This window comes from Lacerta agilis, chromosome 1 (assembly GCF_009819535.1).
Source record: "Lacerta agilis isolate rLacAgi1 chromosome 1, rLacAgi1.pri, whole genome shotgun sequence".
NCBI lineage: Eukaryota > Metazoa > Chordata > Lepidosauria > Squamata > Lacertidae > Lacerta > Lacerta agilis.
Genome location: NC_046312.1, coordinates 21,575,951 through 21,594,034, shown reverse-complemented (window position 1 = coordinate 21,594,034; position 18,084 = coordinate 21,575,951). Strand labels below are relative to the sequence as shown.

At 43.8% G+C, this 18,084-nt stretch overlaps 1 protein-coding gene across 1 annotated transcript in view; it reads right to left on the bottom strand.

Annotated features, from left to right (window-relative positions):
* The window catches only part of CCDC88C (coiled-coil domain containing 88C), a 91,312-nt gene that overhangs the window by 31,568 nt on the left and 41,660 nt on the right, over positions 1-18,084 (bottom strand). Inside the window, exons 5-13 of the mRNA XM_033141125.1 lie at positions 16,713-16,771; positions 16,424-16,507; positions 14,834-14,974; positions 11,610-11,794; positions 9,969-10,050; positions 8,465-8,623; positions 5,722-5,868; positions 4,093-4,237; positions 2,550-2,731 (exon numbers count right to left, since the gene is read on the bottom strand). Coding sequence (XP_032997016.1) covers positions 2,550-2,731; positions 4,093-4,237; positions 5,722-5,868; positions 8,465-8,623; positions 9,969-10,050; positions 11,610-11,794; positions 14,834-14,974; positions 16,424-16,507; positions 16,713-16,771 — 1,184 coding nt within the window. The remainder of the gene's footprint in view (positions 1-2,549; positions 2,732-4,092; positions 4,238-5,721; positions 5,869-8,464; positions 8,624-9,968; positions 10,051-11,609; positions 11,795-14,833; positions 14,975-16,423; positions 16,508-16,712; positions 16,772-18,084) is intronic.

Sequence of the window (18,084 nt, the reverse complement as noted above, 5' to 3'; positions counted from 1 at the left end):
AGATTAGTCTGATTTAAAAGCAAAACAAAACATGTTTACCCTCCCATGGTTTCAAAATTTCCAGAAATTTTACACCTCTACTCTGGACACAATCTAGAAGGCACAACTGTAGCTCCCCTTTTGTCATATTAAGGCAGCTATGTGGGAGCTCGGACGGTCCAGCTCATCCCCACGCTGCTAATGTAGCAGAAGAAGTTCAGTCAATGTTGCAATGGTATTGGCATAAGAAAATAAGGGCTTCTGTGATAGAATGTTCTATCAAACTGTGAGGTAAGGGGTTCCCTAAACTCCCCCACCCCCTGCCATAGGCACTTGTTGAAGATCTTGGTGGACCACACAATGATGTCTTGCCTGTTGTAGCAACTGTAATTCCATAGAATGCAAATTGCAAAACAATAAAATGCAATAAAACAAGCAGTAAAAAGACAATTAAAAATCAATACAAATATTTAACGAGATAGGTGTGCCCTTGCCTATCTTCAGTCACAATTTCACAGGCATGCTGGAGACCACTTGAATGAAGCTCACAGACCACAAGACCACAGACTGGGAACCCCTGCTCAAAGGGCTTTAAAAGAGTAAGCTCTCATTCATTTTATACAATTCTGCTGTTAATGTTTTAATTAAAATGCATCCTTACTAATGCTCCCCATCCTCCCCAATTAATTAATGTAAAATTAAAATCAACTGGGATGGGGAGAGATAGATAGGACCCCCCCCCCGTGTGCATTTTTCTGATTCTAATCCAGCCAATTGCCAATCCAGCATTACCAGCTCACTCCAGCATCAACATATCAAACACCACCTGCTTGGTTTGGCATAATAACTACTCAGCCTTACAAATGGACTATTTTTATATTCACTACAGCCTGACCAGGTCCTGGAATATCTCAACACATTAGGTTTGTGGATGCAAAATGTTAAGCACTGAAAACAGCTGCTGCCATCTGGTATGGTTGGCCAAGCTTCTGGCTAATTTAGGTAATCTCTACGGCTAGCAAGAACATTAAGAGCAATGAAAGCATTTCCCCCTTTTCCCTGCTAATGGCTGTGTTTGGACTTAATGTGGTTACATGGAGGAGCTGTTGGCTCATGTGGTCTCACCTCCCTTGGCTCAGCAAGGAGAGCAGAATCTTTTCCTTTTGTATCAATTAACCAGAGTTTAGCACAGGCTTCCTCAACCTCGGCCCTCCAGATGTTTTTGGCCTACAACTCCCATGATCCCTAGCTAGCAGGACCAGAGGTCAGGGATGATGGGAATTGTATTCTCAAAACATCTGGAGGGCCGAGTTTGAGGAAGCCTGGTTTAGCATTATGCCTAAACCACTGCTGGTCACAATTATAAGTTACCGAAACAAGCAAATTTCATAAATCATGGTTTGAATTAGGCTTGTTTTAGTAAACCATCCTTATGATTAACCACAGCTTTTCTAGGTTTGGACATTGTTATTGTTGTTGGTTGTTATATTTATTTTATATCCTGTCTTTTCTCCAGACAGGGACTGAAGGCGGCTTGCAGATAGAATAGATGCTAATGCTAAACTGCAGTTAAAAATGGAAAAGGAAGCTTCTGGTCTTCGCATGGCCACGCAGAGTGTATGAGCGTAAGCCTTGTTCATATCGAACTACTAAACCACAGTTCAGTGTGAAGTTTGAATGGAGCTGATGAGTCAACCTCAGATGATTTTATGTTTTATACAAAATCTCTACACTCCATCGGAACAGCACTCTGGGTGTCTCCAATGGACTTGCACTAACATAAGAACAGCCAGATAGATGGATCAGGCCAGTGGCTTATCCAGCATCTTGTTTGCAAAACAGCCACACAGATGCCTAGGGGAAGCCCTCAGTTATATAAAAGAAATTGGCAAAGGGTTGGCAGATTACAAATGTGTATCAGCCACTATTACAGGAAATGTCTAGATAAAGGAGCCCTGCCCAGTATGTAGAGAAGATCATTTAACATCTAGAAGTAGCCCCCCAGGGGATGTTTTATTAAAGGCTGGAATATAAATCTGTTGTGGCAATAACTGCTGTGCACAAGACTCTTCTACCAGGGGGACCAGAACTGAAATAGAAATATCTGTTTAATCTGCTTGCTTCTTCTCGAAGACACTGGGGTTGAAAAATTAAAGCAATTTGGCTCGATACCCATGGTTTGTTTGTAACTCTGACATATAGTGAAGGCTTAAGTGAATTACCGGTAACAAAAGTTAAATTGTCAAGCTACCAGCCAGACACTATCAAGGATTCATCATCCGCCCCCATAACGTCTTAAATACTGTACATCTATCTAGAGGAGAGTTTTGTGCTACTCATACGAACATAAATGAAACTCCCTTAAACCAAGTCAAGACTACTAATCCACCTTGTCTGGTAATGTCTTCTCTATGACTGGCAGCTGCTCTTCAAGGTCCCAGACAAGGATCTTTCCTTGCTCACACTAGTACTGTACTGGGTTTCCTAGCAGGGAAAATGAATAATTTTGCTATGAGAGAATGGATCAATACCAATCCCCTGGTATGCTCAATTAATGTTTTGTTAATTACCTTCTGGCCAAGCTGCTGATTCTCATTCTGTAGCTCCACAAATTTAAGGCTACTCTCTTCAGAGGTTACCGATGCATCCCTGAGCTCTTGGATAATATTTTGCAGACTCTGGTTATCCTTTTCGAGCTTCAAGATGCGACTTGATGCACATTCGTTCAGTTCAAAGACAAAAGACTTCCTTGCTGTTGAAATACAACATTCAGAATACAAGACTGTAGCACATTTGTACACCTGCATCCATATCCAGGATTATCCCCATGTGTTATCACCTGACTTGGATCAATACTCATCTCTTTAAAAAACAAGAGGGGAAAGGAGAAGCACCTTCTCCTCAAAAGATGAGCTCTATCACTTCTGAGAGTTATATGCCCTTTTATTCTAAAACATCATGCAAAATTCTTTCTTCTTTTCATTCATAAAAACAGCTTTTTAATTGATTACTATAACCAACTGATCCCATGAGAACAGAAGATGTAATTTAAATGGAATTGATTTAAAGGAAGATAATTATTCCTCTAATATATTTTGTGAAATAACAATTGACTAAGGAGGTCATGAGCCATTGGGAGGGTGTGCCCCCACCTGAGGCGATTCTTCTGCTGTGAAATTCCCCAACATTTGAGACAAAATGATTGTGGATGTTATTACTGTGAAATTCCTTTGAGATACTTTATTGGATTGTGATTCATAAATGGAATTTTAAAGGCAAATAATGATTATAAATAGTGAGTCAATAATTCCGCATAGAGATATACATGATCACCAGTATCCTTTATAACAAATCATAGTAAATAGTAATATGTATCTTGCTAGGATTTATTTGTTTTTAAGGATATTGATGACAATGTGTTTGACTTAAAAATATATTAGAGGAATAATATATTTCAACAGCATCAGCCCACTGGATCACTAGCAGCAGAGAAAGCTAGTGAGAAAGTTTGGGTATAAAAGAGCAGATTCCCCCATTTAATATTATATTTTAAGCATCTGAAATTAAATGCTTTATAAATCATGCACAGATGTTTGCATCAGGCTACCTACGGAACCAGAGGCATTTCTATTAGGCCACCTTCCAAGAAGATCCATCATTCAGAAAGTTATTAATTAAATAGACACTGCTTCTGCCAGCAGCAAGATGTGTTACTGTAAAGTGCTGAAAAACTGGCAAGACACTGTAAGGTGTGCTTCTGGTCGCCCTTTCAAGCAGGCGTGGCCTGATAAGTTTTGGTGCTCAAAGGCAGAAGAATCAAATAGTGCCTCACCCAAGCTGGTAAAAGATAATAAGCACCTTAATTGCCAATTTGCTAGTCTTTACGGAAGCCCAAAATTTGCCACCTGGGGGAAGCTGCTTCACCTTGGCCGATGCCAGAGATGGCCTTGTTTTTTTTAAAAAAAAAAATATTGAAAAGGAAAAGAAGTATGAGAGAGGACCTAGATACAAATAGAGAAGCACCTACTGGGGAAGCCTCCCTCATTATGTGTATCTAAACCAGAAAAAAAAATGGACAGGCGACAATGTGCCAAACCACCCCATGTCACTTACTATCAGAGAGATCTGTGCTCTTTGACAGCTGCTCTAGTTCCCTGCCCAGGTGTGCAGATTCGTTCATGCTTTGCTTCTGTGCAATTTCCAGCACCATATTCTCTTCCAGCAGCTCCTCAATCCTCTTCTTGTCCGTATCCCTGTCCTAGTGGAGAAGGGGCGACATAGAAAGACATAACGATAATCGAGCTTAGAGACGGAACATTTATACCTAACAAAGGGTGCTATGTACTAAAGACAATGATGGACAATTTTTTCATCCTGCTGCATGTGGGGAGCTATAGTCTCTCCAGCCAAACTGCTCACAGGGAGAACCCCCAGCATGACCTTGATATCACTGGTGGGAGAATATTTGGCCCTCAGGCTGAAACACTGGGCATTTCATTCTGGAGGAAAGATGTGTATTATCTCACTCAAAAATAATAATAATTCGTTTTTTTTAAAAAAAATCCCATTGATAATTAAGAACACGACACCAGGGGCGTCGCTAGCCACTGGGCTGCTGGGGGCGGCAACCCCAGTGGCACCCATGGGGGCGGGGCGTCGCTCCGTGCGCATGACGTCATGACGCATGCGCACGGAACAACGCCTCCGCGCGGGCCAGTTGGCCCGCCCCTCTCCCGCTGCGCTCCGTGAGCGGAGCCGTCCCGGGGAAAGGAGAGGGGTTGGGCCAGCGGGCCTGCCCCTGTCCTTTCGCCCCGGGCTCCGCTCCCTGAGCACAGCGGGCAGGGAGCGGCGCGGCGGCGCGGCGGAGTGATGGGAGGGGCCGCCGCTTGTCACCCCACGTGCCGCTGTTCATTCCGTCGCCCCGGGAGCAGCAGCACCGCACACACTGTGCGCCGCTGCTGCTCCCACGGTGACGGAGCGAGCGGCGGTGCGTGGGGGTGACTTGCGATGGCCCGTCCCACCACTCCCCACCGGTCACCCAGGGAGGAACAGCGCTGCAGGAACGGGGTGCTCGCAGCGCTGCTGCTCCCGGGGTGACGAGCGGCGGCGCGTGGGAGTGGTGGGAGGGGCCGCCGCTTGTCACCCCACGTGCCGCCGTTCATTCCGTCGCCCCGGGAGCAGCAGCACCGCACACACTGTGCGCCGCTGCTGCTCCCACGGTGACGGAGCGAGCGGCGGTGCGTGGGGGTGACTTGCGACGGCCCCTCCCACCACTCCCCACCGGTCACCCAGGGAGGAACAGCGCTGCAGGAACGGGGTGCTCACAGCGCTGCTGCTCCCGGGATGACGAGCGGCGGCGCGTGGGAGTGGTGGGAGGGGCCGCCGCTTGTCACCCCACGTGCCGCCGTTCATTCCGTCGCCCCGGGAGCAGCAGCACCGCACACACTGTGCGCCGCTGCTGCTCCCACGGTGACGGAGCGAGCGGCGGTGCGTGGGGGTGACTTGCGGCGGCCCCTCCCACCACTCCCCACGCACCACCGGTCACCCCGGGAGGAGCAGCGCTGCAGGAACGGGGTGCTCGCTCGGCCGAGCGAGCACCCCGTCTGTGTAGCGCTGCTGCTCCCGGGGTGACGGAGGGAGCGGCGGCGCGTGGGAGTGATGGGAGGGGCCGCCGCAAGTCACCCCCACGCGCCAAAATGTTACGCCCGCCCCCCCCTACGACGCCCCTGCACGACACCATACCAGTTCTATGTCATGAAGCTTGGATTTCAGCTGCAAGTTTTCCTTTTCAGCTTCATGCAGTTTATCACCACGAGCTCTTGCTATCATCAGCTGCTCTTCCAGCATTGTCTTTGTTTCCATTAATATGATGTTGTCTTCTCTAAGCTCCTGAAAATGGCAAATTCACAAAGTAAAGGATGGTTTCATTAAGATTTCAAATGGCAGGTAATTTTAATATACTGCAATTTAATCTTCGTGTGCTGCAACATCATTCTTGAATTAAAAGACTTTTGTTTTTCTAGCAGAAGTTTGACTTTCGAGAATCACAAGACCAGGCCACTTTTGATATGGAAATTGTAGAAAGAGAGAAATAACTTGCAGAGCAGGAAATTTACTCAGATCAGCAAAATCCATATGTTAAAAGCCATTAACTAGATAACAAATGAAATGCTAAAGTTAACTGGCATCCTTCAAAAGAATGAACCAATATTAAAATCCTTCCATCTCATTTTCATGAGAAAGATGAAGACAAAACAACTACCATGACTTAGCACCAAAATATATGCTATACAACAGCCATATGCAATAGCTTGGTACCCTTAGGAGGAGAGGCTTTGCTGTGGGGAAGGGACAAGAGGCCCACAGGTTGTTTTCCCTGCCCAAATGTATTACAGAAATCCTCTGCTTCCCCCCAGACTCGTCTTTGCAAGGTCAACATGTGTTTAGAACCTCTTTTAAGGGAACTTTGCAACAAGGAGGCAGGTCAGCCTAAGTTTACATGATGCTGTAGTGCAATATTTAGCTCTGTATTTGCAGCCTAATCCTAAACACACCAACTTGGAAAAAAGTTCAATGGGCCTTACTCCCAAGTAAGTGCACACAGAGCTGCAGTCTGATACTTGTTTTACATACCGGTAGTATTAAACAGGTGAAAGCACTTGAAAGAACAGCACATATCTAATCCTTAATTAGTTCTGAAAAGAATCAGGGAATGTGTAGAAGGTTTAACGGTTGGTTTGTCAAATCAATAGGTCAGCTTGGACATCATGGTAATAAATCATGCTTTACTGTGTCAAGAAAGAGTCACAGCAAGTCTCGGGCTCATGCCCTCCCCCTCCCCTTCCAGTATGGTAAAAAAGGAAGGTGAGGGCACGAACCTGAGGTTTGATGTGCCTTACTCTTGACATGATGCACCATGGTTTATCATGTCAAAAGTTAATATGAACCCTAAACTGTGCTTAATCCTAACTACAGTTGGTTGCAACAAGCCAGCTTTAAAACTGACTCAGTCGCAGATTGTCAGAATCAGATGAAATTCTGCTTTAGGTGGCGTGCATCATTCACATAGTGAAACCATTGTTCAAGCTATGCCTACAAGCAACATTTTAATTGAAATAATTACTCCACAAAACTATAAAGCTGCAAGTCAGAGCCTGGAAAATGTACCCTGTGGCACTGACCTCAAAGGGCACTTAGCTGCAAATCATATTTGTGTTAGGTAAGCAATAAAAGACAAACAATGCCTGCCTAAAGATTTATTCTCTACTTTAATTAACAAAAAAGCCATTAATCAAAATTTCTTTGGTAACGAACTAAAACAACTGCGCAGATGACTTCATAGCTTGGGAAGTGGTGTGTGTGTGTGTGTGTGTGTGTGTGTGAATACTAGTTTAGTATTAAAACACCACTCTCTGTGTGCATTTTTAAAAACTGCATACTGGTATTCATTTTTATTCCACTCACTTCTCATTTTCTTCTGGGGAATCTTGACTGGTGTTTGCAGCAGGGGACTCAAGCAGAGATCCCCTAGCTTCTGAAAGAATCCAGTCTCCAGGAGCAGCATGGTACTCAATGCAGAGGAATGTCACGGCATATTTATGACGGGCTGGAATCTCCTCCTCAAGAGGAAATGCACTAACACTGCTCTTCTGTGCATTAATAACACACACTGCATTGGGATTACACAGCAGGGCGGCCTACAGACCACATGCACCTTGCTGTTTCCTGGAAGGCTTGTCAAATTAAAACAGCACTCAGTTACTTTCTCAAAATGAAGCAACCATGGATGGCAAAAGCAGCGCTCATGGGCTGAAGCATAGCACTGTTTTGAGACAAACAAGCTCCTTCAGCATTCAATTTTATGAAGAGGAGTGAGGGTCACAGAATTTTCTACAGGTGAGAGAAGCTCCCTTGAATTCTGACAGGCTCAACACTAATGCCTCACAATTCCAACTATTACCAGTGAAAACACAAACGTAAATGTCCTCTGCTGTCGGGTTGGTATAGGCACTCATATGGAGACAAGGGAGATTTAAGATTTCTGCAGCTTTAATAGGAGGCAACCCTGGGCTGAAGCGATGGCTAGAGCGATGACTCCGCCATCTTGTCCCCTCAGTTCTTCCTGCTTGTCGGAACTTGTTGTGGAGCAGAAGAGGCAGCAACTGGGGATGTAGTTTGAGCCGCAAGCTGGCAGAGGACTCACTCCTCTCTAATGCTATTTGCCGCCATGTTTTCCTTGGGGCCATTTCAAGGGTGAGGTACATACTGGGGTTGAAGGAGAGGCATACCAGTTGTTGGGGATAGTGAGCAGGAGTAGGCATTGCGCACTGGACCTGCTTGTGGGCTTCCTGTAGGCACCTGACTGACCATTGTGGGAAACAGAATGCACCTTCATTACATATTTTTGACATCGTTTATTATATTAAGTGGTACATTTTAAAAATATATCTAAATACATAAACTCCTGGTTAAAAACCTGACTCACCTCCATCCGTGCTTTATAGAAATCCACATCGTGCAGTTTCTCTTTACACCGGACCAGCTCCATTTCAAGCCTCTCCACTCTGTTTGCTTTTTCTCTTAAGGAATCCAGTTCATCTCTATAGGCCCGAGTAGAGCGGGCATCTGCCATGAGGTTAATGTTCTGAGTTAAAACAAAAACCAGAAAAAGGGAAAAAATCTAGCACGGCAAAGTTTTAAAACACTTTAAAAGATGGACACTCATTTTATTTGCTTATGTAGAAACCTGTCCCGTCCCCGTCCCCCATGTCCACTTCCCCTAAAAAAATGGCTTCCAACACTAAAATATACATATAATGAAAAGAACTCCATGAAATGCACTAAACCACCATAAGAAAATGCCAAAGCCATAAAAAAGTGGGAGGGCATTGCAACGGATGGGCGCCACCCCTGAAAAAAAACCATACTTCCTGTTTATTTCATTTTTTATTTTAAAGAATTTCTAGGTTGCTTGATATTTAAAAAACATATAAGTGATATCCCAAAAACACAACATAAAAATAATAGATCAGTATCACAAAGTTCATATTGCTCTGCCGCCACCGTTCCACAGCAACGGGAAATCTTAAGCATACGGCTCTGAACATGGAGTTTCTATGTAGCTAACATGACTAAGAGTCACTAACAGACTTCTCCTCTATGAATCTGTTTCATTCCTTTTCAGTCATTTAAGCAACTGCTTTGTCCACCACATCCTCTGACAGTTAACTTTTGGTATTCTATGCTTCAGGTAAAACTATCTGCTTAAGTTCCGAGCAACATGAATGCTTGCATACTTAATAGAAATAGGCCAAAAGAATTTAAGAGCGGCATTTCGGTAACAGTTGCTCAACAGTGGTACAGACTCCCTTGGAAGACTGTGGATTCTCCTTCCTTCATTTGAGGTTTTTAAGCAGGGGTGGAATGGTCATCAGTCATGGATGCTTAAGTGAGATTCTTGCATCGCAGGGGGTTGGGATAGGTAAGGTAAAAGACCCCTGGACAGTTAAGTCCTGGACTATGGGGTGCGGTGCTCATCTTGCTCGTCAAGGGAGGCGGCTTTTGTCCACAGACAGCATTCCGGGTCATGTGGCCAGCGTGAATAAACCGCTTCTGGAGCAACGGAACACCGTGATGGGAACCAGAGCGCACGGAAACACAGTTTACCTTTCTGTTGCAGAGGTACCTATTTATCTACTCGCACTGGTATGCTTTTTTTGTTTGTTTGTTTTTTTATGCTTTTGAACTGCTAGGTTGGCAGGAGCTGAGACAGAGCAACGGGAGCTCACATCCCCCCGCCCTTCGCGGGGATTCGGATTTGTATGGCTGGAATGTAGCCACATTCCATTGCTCCACCCACTTTTGCCTCTGGTCCCACCCACCACAGGCATGAGGCTCTCACAAAGGAATGCTGCTCTTTGGCTGAAAAAAAAAGGTTCCCCACCTCTGAACTGAATAGCTCTTCTGCGTAATGCTGTAGATTTCCTTACCTCTTGCTTTATTTTCTGCAGTTCCAGGACTAGCTGATCTACTTCATGTCTAGTGTCAACAAGTTGCTCCGATTTTTCTTCCCTGAAGAGTTCATAAAAGTTGGTTAAGATCTTGCCACATTAGTCCCAAGAACCATTAATGCACTGTGAATATCCTAGCAAGACACATATCTGGGCCTAGATGAGAAATGTGGTACGATTCAAGTTCTCTTAAATTTACCAAATTTAGCATGCACCACATACCACTAAAAAGCAGTTTCAAACTACAGTTTTTAAAAAAGTCATTAAATTTTCCGCTGCCATCCATTACCAACCAACAACAACAACAAATGTATACATCAAAAAATAAAGAGAAGCAACAGTAACAATGATGAATAGAAAGGGGTAAGTAAAAACAGAAAAAGAGGCAAAGCAAAATAAGGCTATCTGGTGTTATATCTTCATGGTGCTTTTTTTTTTTTAAAGAACTCAGTGCCAGCTCTACCATTAGGCAGAGTGGAGCAGCTGGCTCAGGCTGCAGATGCCAAGGGGAGGGGAGGAAAGAGCTGCGTGTTGCACATAGCCTGGTATGTATGCCCCTCCAACCCAAGCTAACCAGCTGCCTTCAAGTGCAGTTGAGGCTGCTGTCCCATTGCTAGTGTCAAAACAGGGCTCAGCAGCCAGTGTTGCCAGATTCCATAAGTGAACTGAAGTGGGTGTGGGATGCCAAATCGCCCTTTGCCCCAGCCAGCAAAACGAATTGGGCTGGTCCTGCTAAAACTGCACACAGGGAAACAGCAGGACCATGAATAAAGACATGCATCTTTGTTAGCACATGAGTAGTTATGTGCTAACTCATACCTGTGATCACTGAGATCGGTTGTCCCAGTGCAACCCCCCCCCCCCCGTGGAACCTGCCCAGCCATTTTGTTGGCTGGGACAAACTCCCAGGCAGCCCTGACCCCTCCCCTTAAAAACAAAATAAAACCTATATAAAAACCAAACAACAAAACAACACAATAAAACAACAAAAACCAAAAACAGTAAAAATTACAAACATACCAAAATTAAACAAATTCCCAAACCCGACTAAACATCCATCCCACCCCCACACCAAAAAGAAGTTTAAAAGGTAAAAAAGAAATTTTAAAAACATTTTAAAAAGAACTCTGTGCTGTTCTGAGTTTTCCTGGGCAGCGGCAGCAGCAACCGTCCTTATGAGGCCTGTCAGGCCCCGCCCTGGGCCAGGTGGTGAGAGGCAGGGACAGGACTTGTAGGCACTCACAGCAGGGGAGGGAATATGAGAGTTGTAGTCCAAAAGCAGCTGGAAATCCAAGTTTGGGAAACCCTGGTGCATACATTTTTAAGGATGCAGACAGTGCGAAGGTAAGAAAATGTAGTGGGTTGCATGAGCAAGTGTGCAAAAGCAGGTGTGTGTGTGTGTGTGTAAAACAAATGAACCCCAAATTGTTTTCTTCAGGAAGGCAGCAGGGGAGACTGAGCGCCCTGTTCTGTAAGCACAGCTAAATGTAGGACGCACCAGTACTGATCAATACACTGAAGCTAAATGCTACACACTGTGCATGCAGTTCTGTGTTATCGAAGGACACGAAGAGGCCAATAGTACTCCAGCAGCTCCAGGGGCTTAGTGTCAGTACTTACAGCTCCTGCCTGATCCTCCTTAGTTTAGCCTTTGTGTCTGCCAGCTCCACAGACAGATGCTGTTTGTCCTCATTGGAGAGGCGGCTGGCTGGGTTTGGCGAAGAGGCTGGGCTGGAAGTTTTTAAAGGGCTGGGTGGCTGTTGGGATTGCAGGTAATCTCTCTCCTGAGTGAGATCCACAATGAGCTGGGAAAGAACAAACAAAACAACCAATGTGAAGAATACAGTTTGCACATGGCTCCATTCATAAAAGGATCTCAGACTACGAAAGTCGATGACTTTATAGGAAGATTTGGACACAGAAAGCTTTAGTTGCACAAGCACAGAAATCAAGTATGCAGTGGAGCCAAAGGTTCGACACATTCACGGCAAGCCATAACTCAGCTTATTGTGATGTGCAAAGCAGACCACTATGTCCCCATGCAATTGCCACACCTCTTTCTCTGTGCACACATATGGTAGAAAGCTGTACATTGTCTAAAGCCCGGGGGCCAGATGCGGCCCAATCGTCTTCTAAATCTGGCCCACGGACAGTCCAGGAATCAGCGTGTTTTTACACGAGTAGAATGTGTCCTTTTATTTAAAATGCATCTCTGGGTTATTTGTGGGGCATAGGAATTCGTTCATTTTTTCCCCCAAAATATCATCCGGCCCCCCACAAGATCTGAGGGACAGTGGACCGGCCCCCTGCTGAAAAAGTTTGCTGACCCCTGGTCTAAAGTGAGTGCAGAGCCAGTGAAATAGACAAATGGACAATGATCAGAAGTCATGGTCCACCAAGGACCATGTAGTAGTAGTAGAAGTAGTTGTTAATAGTAGTAGTAATAGTAGCATTTTAACTTATGAAGCACCCTTCACCCTAAGGTCTCAGGGCAGCTTACAACAAATTTAAAATACATTAAAAGCAGTTTGAAAACTAAGGATTAAAAAAAAATACAACCACAAAATGAGGGTGGGTTTTGAAAATACGCATCTCAGCAGTTGATGGCTGGAGCTTAAGAGTGCAGGGTACTTGCCAATTCCTACATGGAATTATTTTTCCATTCAGAGTTCTGTAAACTTTTGAAGTGGTTGTTGAAATGGCTTATTATACAATTTGAGAACTATAACAATGTCATACGTCCTTAGGCTTCTTGGCCTTTTTCCTAGGCTAACGAATCTCAATCTCTTTTTGAGATCTGGGGAAATCTGCCCCTTCTCTTCTTGAAGATGCCTGTCTTTTCTTTTCAGTTACTACAATATAAAATGCTTCCTTATAAAGACCTTTATGTTAGTGTAAACTCCTTCATATTTGATCTACAGCTTCTAATGAGCACAGTATGGAAAATATTATTGAGCTACATTTACAACGGCACGGGGGCAGCAGCCTTTACACTGCTTCCTAAAAATTCCATATTTGAACATAAAAAGACCAAGTTGGGCACGAGAAAGGGTCTTGTCATCCCTTACTCAAAGCTACAGTGATATGCAACAGATGCAGATTTACCACTTGAAATCATAATTGGGTATGTGTATTGGGGTGGGGAGAAGAGAACTGACCAGCACCTTGCAGCTTATCTCCTGCCTACACTCTTTTCTCTCACTGAGTTCCGATACCAGGACTGAACCCAACTGAAAAGTGTCAGGGGGAGGGGAAGAGCTAGGCTGGATCTAGACACATCAAAAAAAGTTTCATGAAAAAGTGTTGTAAACCTCATACAGTGGTACCTCGGGTTACAGACACTTCAGGTTACAGACTCCGCTAACCCAGAAATAGTACCTCAGGTTAAGAACTTTGCTTCAGGATGAGAACAGAAATTGTGCGGCGGCAGTGGCAGCGTGGCAGGAGGCCCCATTAGCTAAAGTGGTACCTCAGGTTAAGAACAGTTTCAGGTTAAGAACGGACCTCCAGAACGAATTAAGTTCTTAACCCGAGGTACCACTGTAATGGGAAAAAGATGGGACTCCGCAGCGCCATCTGGTGTCACGGTGTTACAACGCGTTTAAAACGATTTTTCTTTACTAATGTAGCTGAGTCCCTAGACTGTGGAGAGGCAAGATGAGAGAGAGGGTGCTCACCCACATGTCCTTTTGTTCTTAAAACCAGCCCTCTCATTCCTCTTGTGATCCCTGATGTGATCAGGACAGATCCACATTTACAAGTTGGGCCCTACTGCTATCACATCTAGCCTGGCTCAAGTGTATTTGGGAAGAACCAGGAGGAAGGCTTTTTAGGGTGCTAAGTCAAGAGCAAAGAGTGCAGAGAGGGAATGAAAATAACTTGGTTGTCAAGAAGCAAGTCAGAGCACAGAGCAAGGTGGTAAAATTGTGTTCTGTATTGCTTCAGGCTGCATATGGAGGCTGTTTTGTTTTGTTATTTTATGCATAGTCCTGCACATAAAAATCTCTCTGCCTGCAGTAATCTAGCATATAAAAGAGAGAACTCCCTTCTCCTAGATGTGCTACTTTATCTCACACATCCAATAGCAATAAGCAATAAGCATGATACACTCAGCAAAGAAAGCCGACACTTGCTGATACTGCACAGATGAAATCCAGGCCTTTCCTGAGCTGTTTATTGGACTTTGGATAATTTTACCTGGGGAAGCATGCAAAAGTTATGATCCTGCCCACACCTGCAGTCTGAAATGGCACAGTCCAAATCTTTATTGCCTCATTCTGCATATTATGTACAACACTTCAGATACAAGGTGAGCCAAGCAGAAACATCAAAGATTTCAGTACATCTGGAACATTTTTTAACTAGGAAGCTGTGCTCTTCGTGTTATGGAAACACGCAGGTGGAAAACTTGCATTGTTAATTAAGAACATGGCTGAGAGAAACAGAGGCTTTATTTATTAATTTAAAAAGACAGGTCCCAAATTATAATGCACATCAATCTCTGCTACAGTAAACCTACCATTAAAATTATGGACTGGTCATTTCTCTGTCAGGGGGCAAATGGGCAAATTTAGCAGGGGATCAAATACTTCTTTCCCCTCACTGTAAGAGCAAAAGGTTAACAGAAAAAGTAAAGTCTAGCACAGGCACCCCCAACCTGCGGCCTTCCAGATGTTTTGGCCTACAACTCCCATGATCCCTAGCTAACAGGACCGGTGGTCAGGGATGATGGGAATTGTAGTCCAAAATATCTGGAGGGGGATGCCTGGTCTAGCACAATACTTCAAACAAACTGCATTGTCTTTAACATAAATAAAAAGCAATTCAAGATATATTATCCATACTTCTGTGCACTCATCTCTCTCATCAATCAGCCTCTTGAGATGGAAAACCATATTTCTGGAAAGAGACTCGAGTTCTTCTGGAGCCATATCTGGGAGCTCTAGCCACTGCAAGTCAAATACATTCTCCTGGTTATGGGTTACCTGAAATAAAGAAAGAAAAAAGCAGGAGATTTGTCTCTTTTTTGGAAGCTGTGCATGAGATTTGCCTGAAGAGCAGCCTCACTCAAACAACCATCACCTCCGACCTTTGGGCCATGCTGGCTGGTTTTGATGACAGCTGTAGTGCAAAACATTTGGAGAGCAACAAGGTTGGAGACAGCTGCTGCACAGTAAGATCTGCAATTCTATTAGGCTGATTCTTCAAACATTGTTCCAAGATATTGTCCCATTGAGTCCAACAGGACTATTTCCTATAAATAATGTCTAGGACTGCAAGTTAATATTCACATTCCAACAGATTCCCATAGTAATTGCTGCATTAGCTAATATCATATTTGCCTATATAGCATATGAGACCTTTTATATTGCTTTGTCAAATGACTCTTCTTGAAATTGAAACTGTTGGCTTCTGCACAAATGCAAACTCCAATGAATGCAGAAAATGCTTCAAATCTTAGCTATCTAGAGGCAGGACGACAGCCTCACAAAAGACTGCATCCCACCATTTTGGAAAAGCAGTTTGGTGACAATCGGAAACTTAACCCTCCTCCTCCTCCTCCTGTTCACAAGGGATTAAAGTGAATAATTCCAGTTTAGAGAACAATTAATACCGTATCATTAAAAGCTTCAAAAGCTTCTTGAGATGCTAACCTGGTTCGCACATCATGGCAAGCCAAACTATGGGTTGTCTGGACTGTGTTTATGTGCTGGCTTCCCAGACAGGAGCTCACACCCACTTTGCTCCTTCCCTGTTCTTTAGTACAGCATTGCATGGCAGCTAAGCCAAAGTTTGATTCACTATGTCGTTCAAATTCAGAATCATGGTTAAGAGTTCTCCTTAACCATCATCTGAATCATAGGATAAACTTTGGCTACACGTCATGGTTAAAGAGGCGTAATCCTGGGTTTGGACAACATGTGAAGCGAAGTCTCTGCCTTCCCTTTTAAGCCCAATCTTACTGAAATCTCAAAAGGAGGAGAGGAAGACTCACAAGGGATGGCAAAAACCTTTGGAAGTCTCTCCATTTCCCTTTTAAATTTCCCATCTCCCGCCTTAAACTGGTCATTAAATCAGCCGGGCTGACTGGGGCTGATAGGAACTGCAGGCAAGACAATGTTTGGAAGGTACCAGTTTGCAGAACGATGATCTACACATATTTTCCTCCTCTGACACTAACACATAATAGTGTTATTATAGACCAACTGCTGCATTATTACTTATGAGTTGCTCCAGTTGTTGTTTTTATGCCCATTTAGTACCTTTCTTTTGTATTTTCCATTTATGGCCCTAATATGGAAAGGGAAAGAAAAACACTCATGAGCCAGAAAGCCAGGATACAAATGCCACCTGTACTCACAAACTCAATGAGAAATTAAAGGAAAGTCCACTGGAACACAAGAGAACCAGAACAAAGGAGTTGAGAATCTTACCTCTTGAATATGAGAAACTATTGCAGCCTGAGTGTCGATATCTAGTTGCTTTATCCTTTCAATGAATTCTTCTTTTCTTTCACACTATCAATAGGAACAAAAACTGCACATCATATAATTGTTTATTGAGCAGTGAAAATGCACTGCACCTTATTTTTTATATATATCCTGAACATTAGAGAGGGAATGATAAAACAAATATGGCTGGGATATTTAATAGCTTGCATTGGTAATTAGCTTATTAGGTTTACTAATTATAACTATAGTACTAAATTAGGAGTAAACTTACCTGCACAGCACAACCCAAAACTAGCAGAAGCAGCTTTTTAATTTCATCCATACTTTTCCCTAGGAGATGAAAAAATGACCATTAAATATTAGAAAGTCATTATGGCGATTATTAAAATGAAAAAGGTCAATGATTTCTAACAACATATCCTCAGCAACATAGCATTAAAAAGGCAGCATATCTCTACATTTCAATTGTGTTCACAGAACAATTTTTCTTTGCTTTTTAAAAGAAATGTTTCAGCTTTGAGATTATGTGTTTTACAGTTCATAGCTCTTGTAGCTGTTAAGAAAAAAAAAACCCAAACCTCATCACTGTGAATTCTTTTTAAAACTCAAAGAACAAGCTGGCACAATTAGCAGTATATATAAATATAAAACCAATGAAAGGCAATGGATGGTTTTACTGCGCTTGATGCAAATCAGTGCAAATTTATGTATTTTTGCAGCAACGCATAGCTGATGTGAAACAAGTTGCTTTCCCCCAAGGTACTGGCATGTGTGTTCCTACCTACTTGCTAAAAAAACAAAACAGTTTTCTGTTTCAGCTGACAATAAAGCACCATGACTCTTCACACAGCTTCTATTAGATGTGATTAAAATGACTGCTGTTTTGCTGCAGTTTGTCCGCATGACGAAAAAGGCGCCATGAAATATCACTGCCTTGATCTATTCCAAATAATCAGACTCATTTCAAGGGATTTGTACACATAAAAGCTGCCTTACAGGAGATGCGTCACCTGCCCATCTATCATACTGTCATACAGTCCGACCGGCATCAGTTCTCAAAGATCTGCAGCGTAAGAAATTCCCTACCCTTGCTCTGGAAGGTTCTTTTAACTGGAGATGCCAGGGGTTGAACCTGTAATGTCCTGAATGCAAAGAGGTATTTTCTATTCTAAATCCTCAGAACAAAATCAGTCTGTGGAGAATGGTTCAAGATCACCAATGAGCGTCCTTGACCTAGTGGGTATCTGAACTCAAGTGTCTGGGTCAGAAAGACGGGCACTTGGAAGAGAGCTGTTCCTTCAGCAGTGAAGCAGCTTAGACTGAGAACTTGGAAAGAAAATGGAGGCCAGAGCCAGCTCAGCCATTAGGCAGACTGAGGTGACTGCCTCAGGCGGCAGAAGCCACTAAGGCAGCAGTCCTGCGGGCACTCCACCTGCCTCTGCCACCACTGAAGAAGCTGGCTGGAGATGATGGGAGATGATACACTACAACAACAGCTGGCCACCCAAGGTTGAAGAGCACTGCAAGTTTAGTGACAACTCTGGAGCTCCTGCTTGGTATCCTGTCTTCTGTGTTCCTGCGGCCCTCGGTGACAACGAGGCGGGCAGAATCAGAGTTGGGCAGGAACCCAGAAAGGTGGTCCT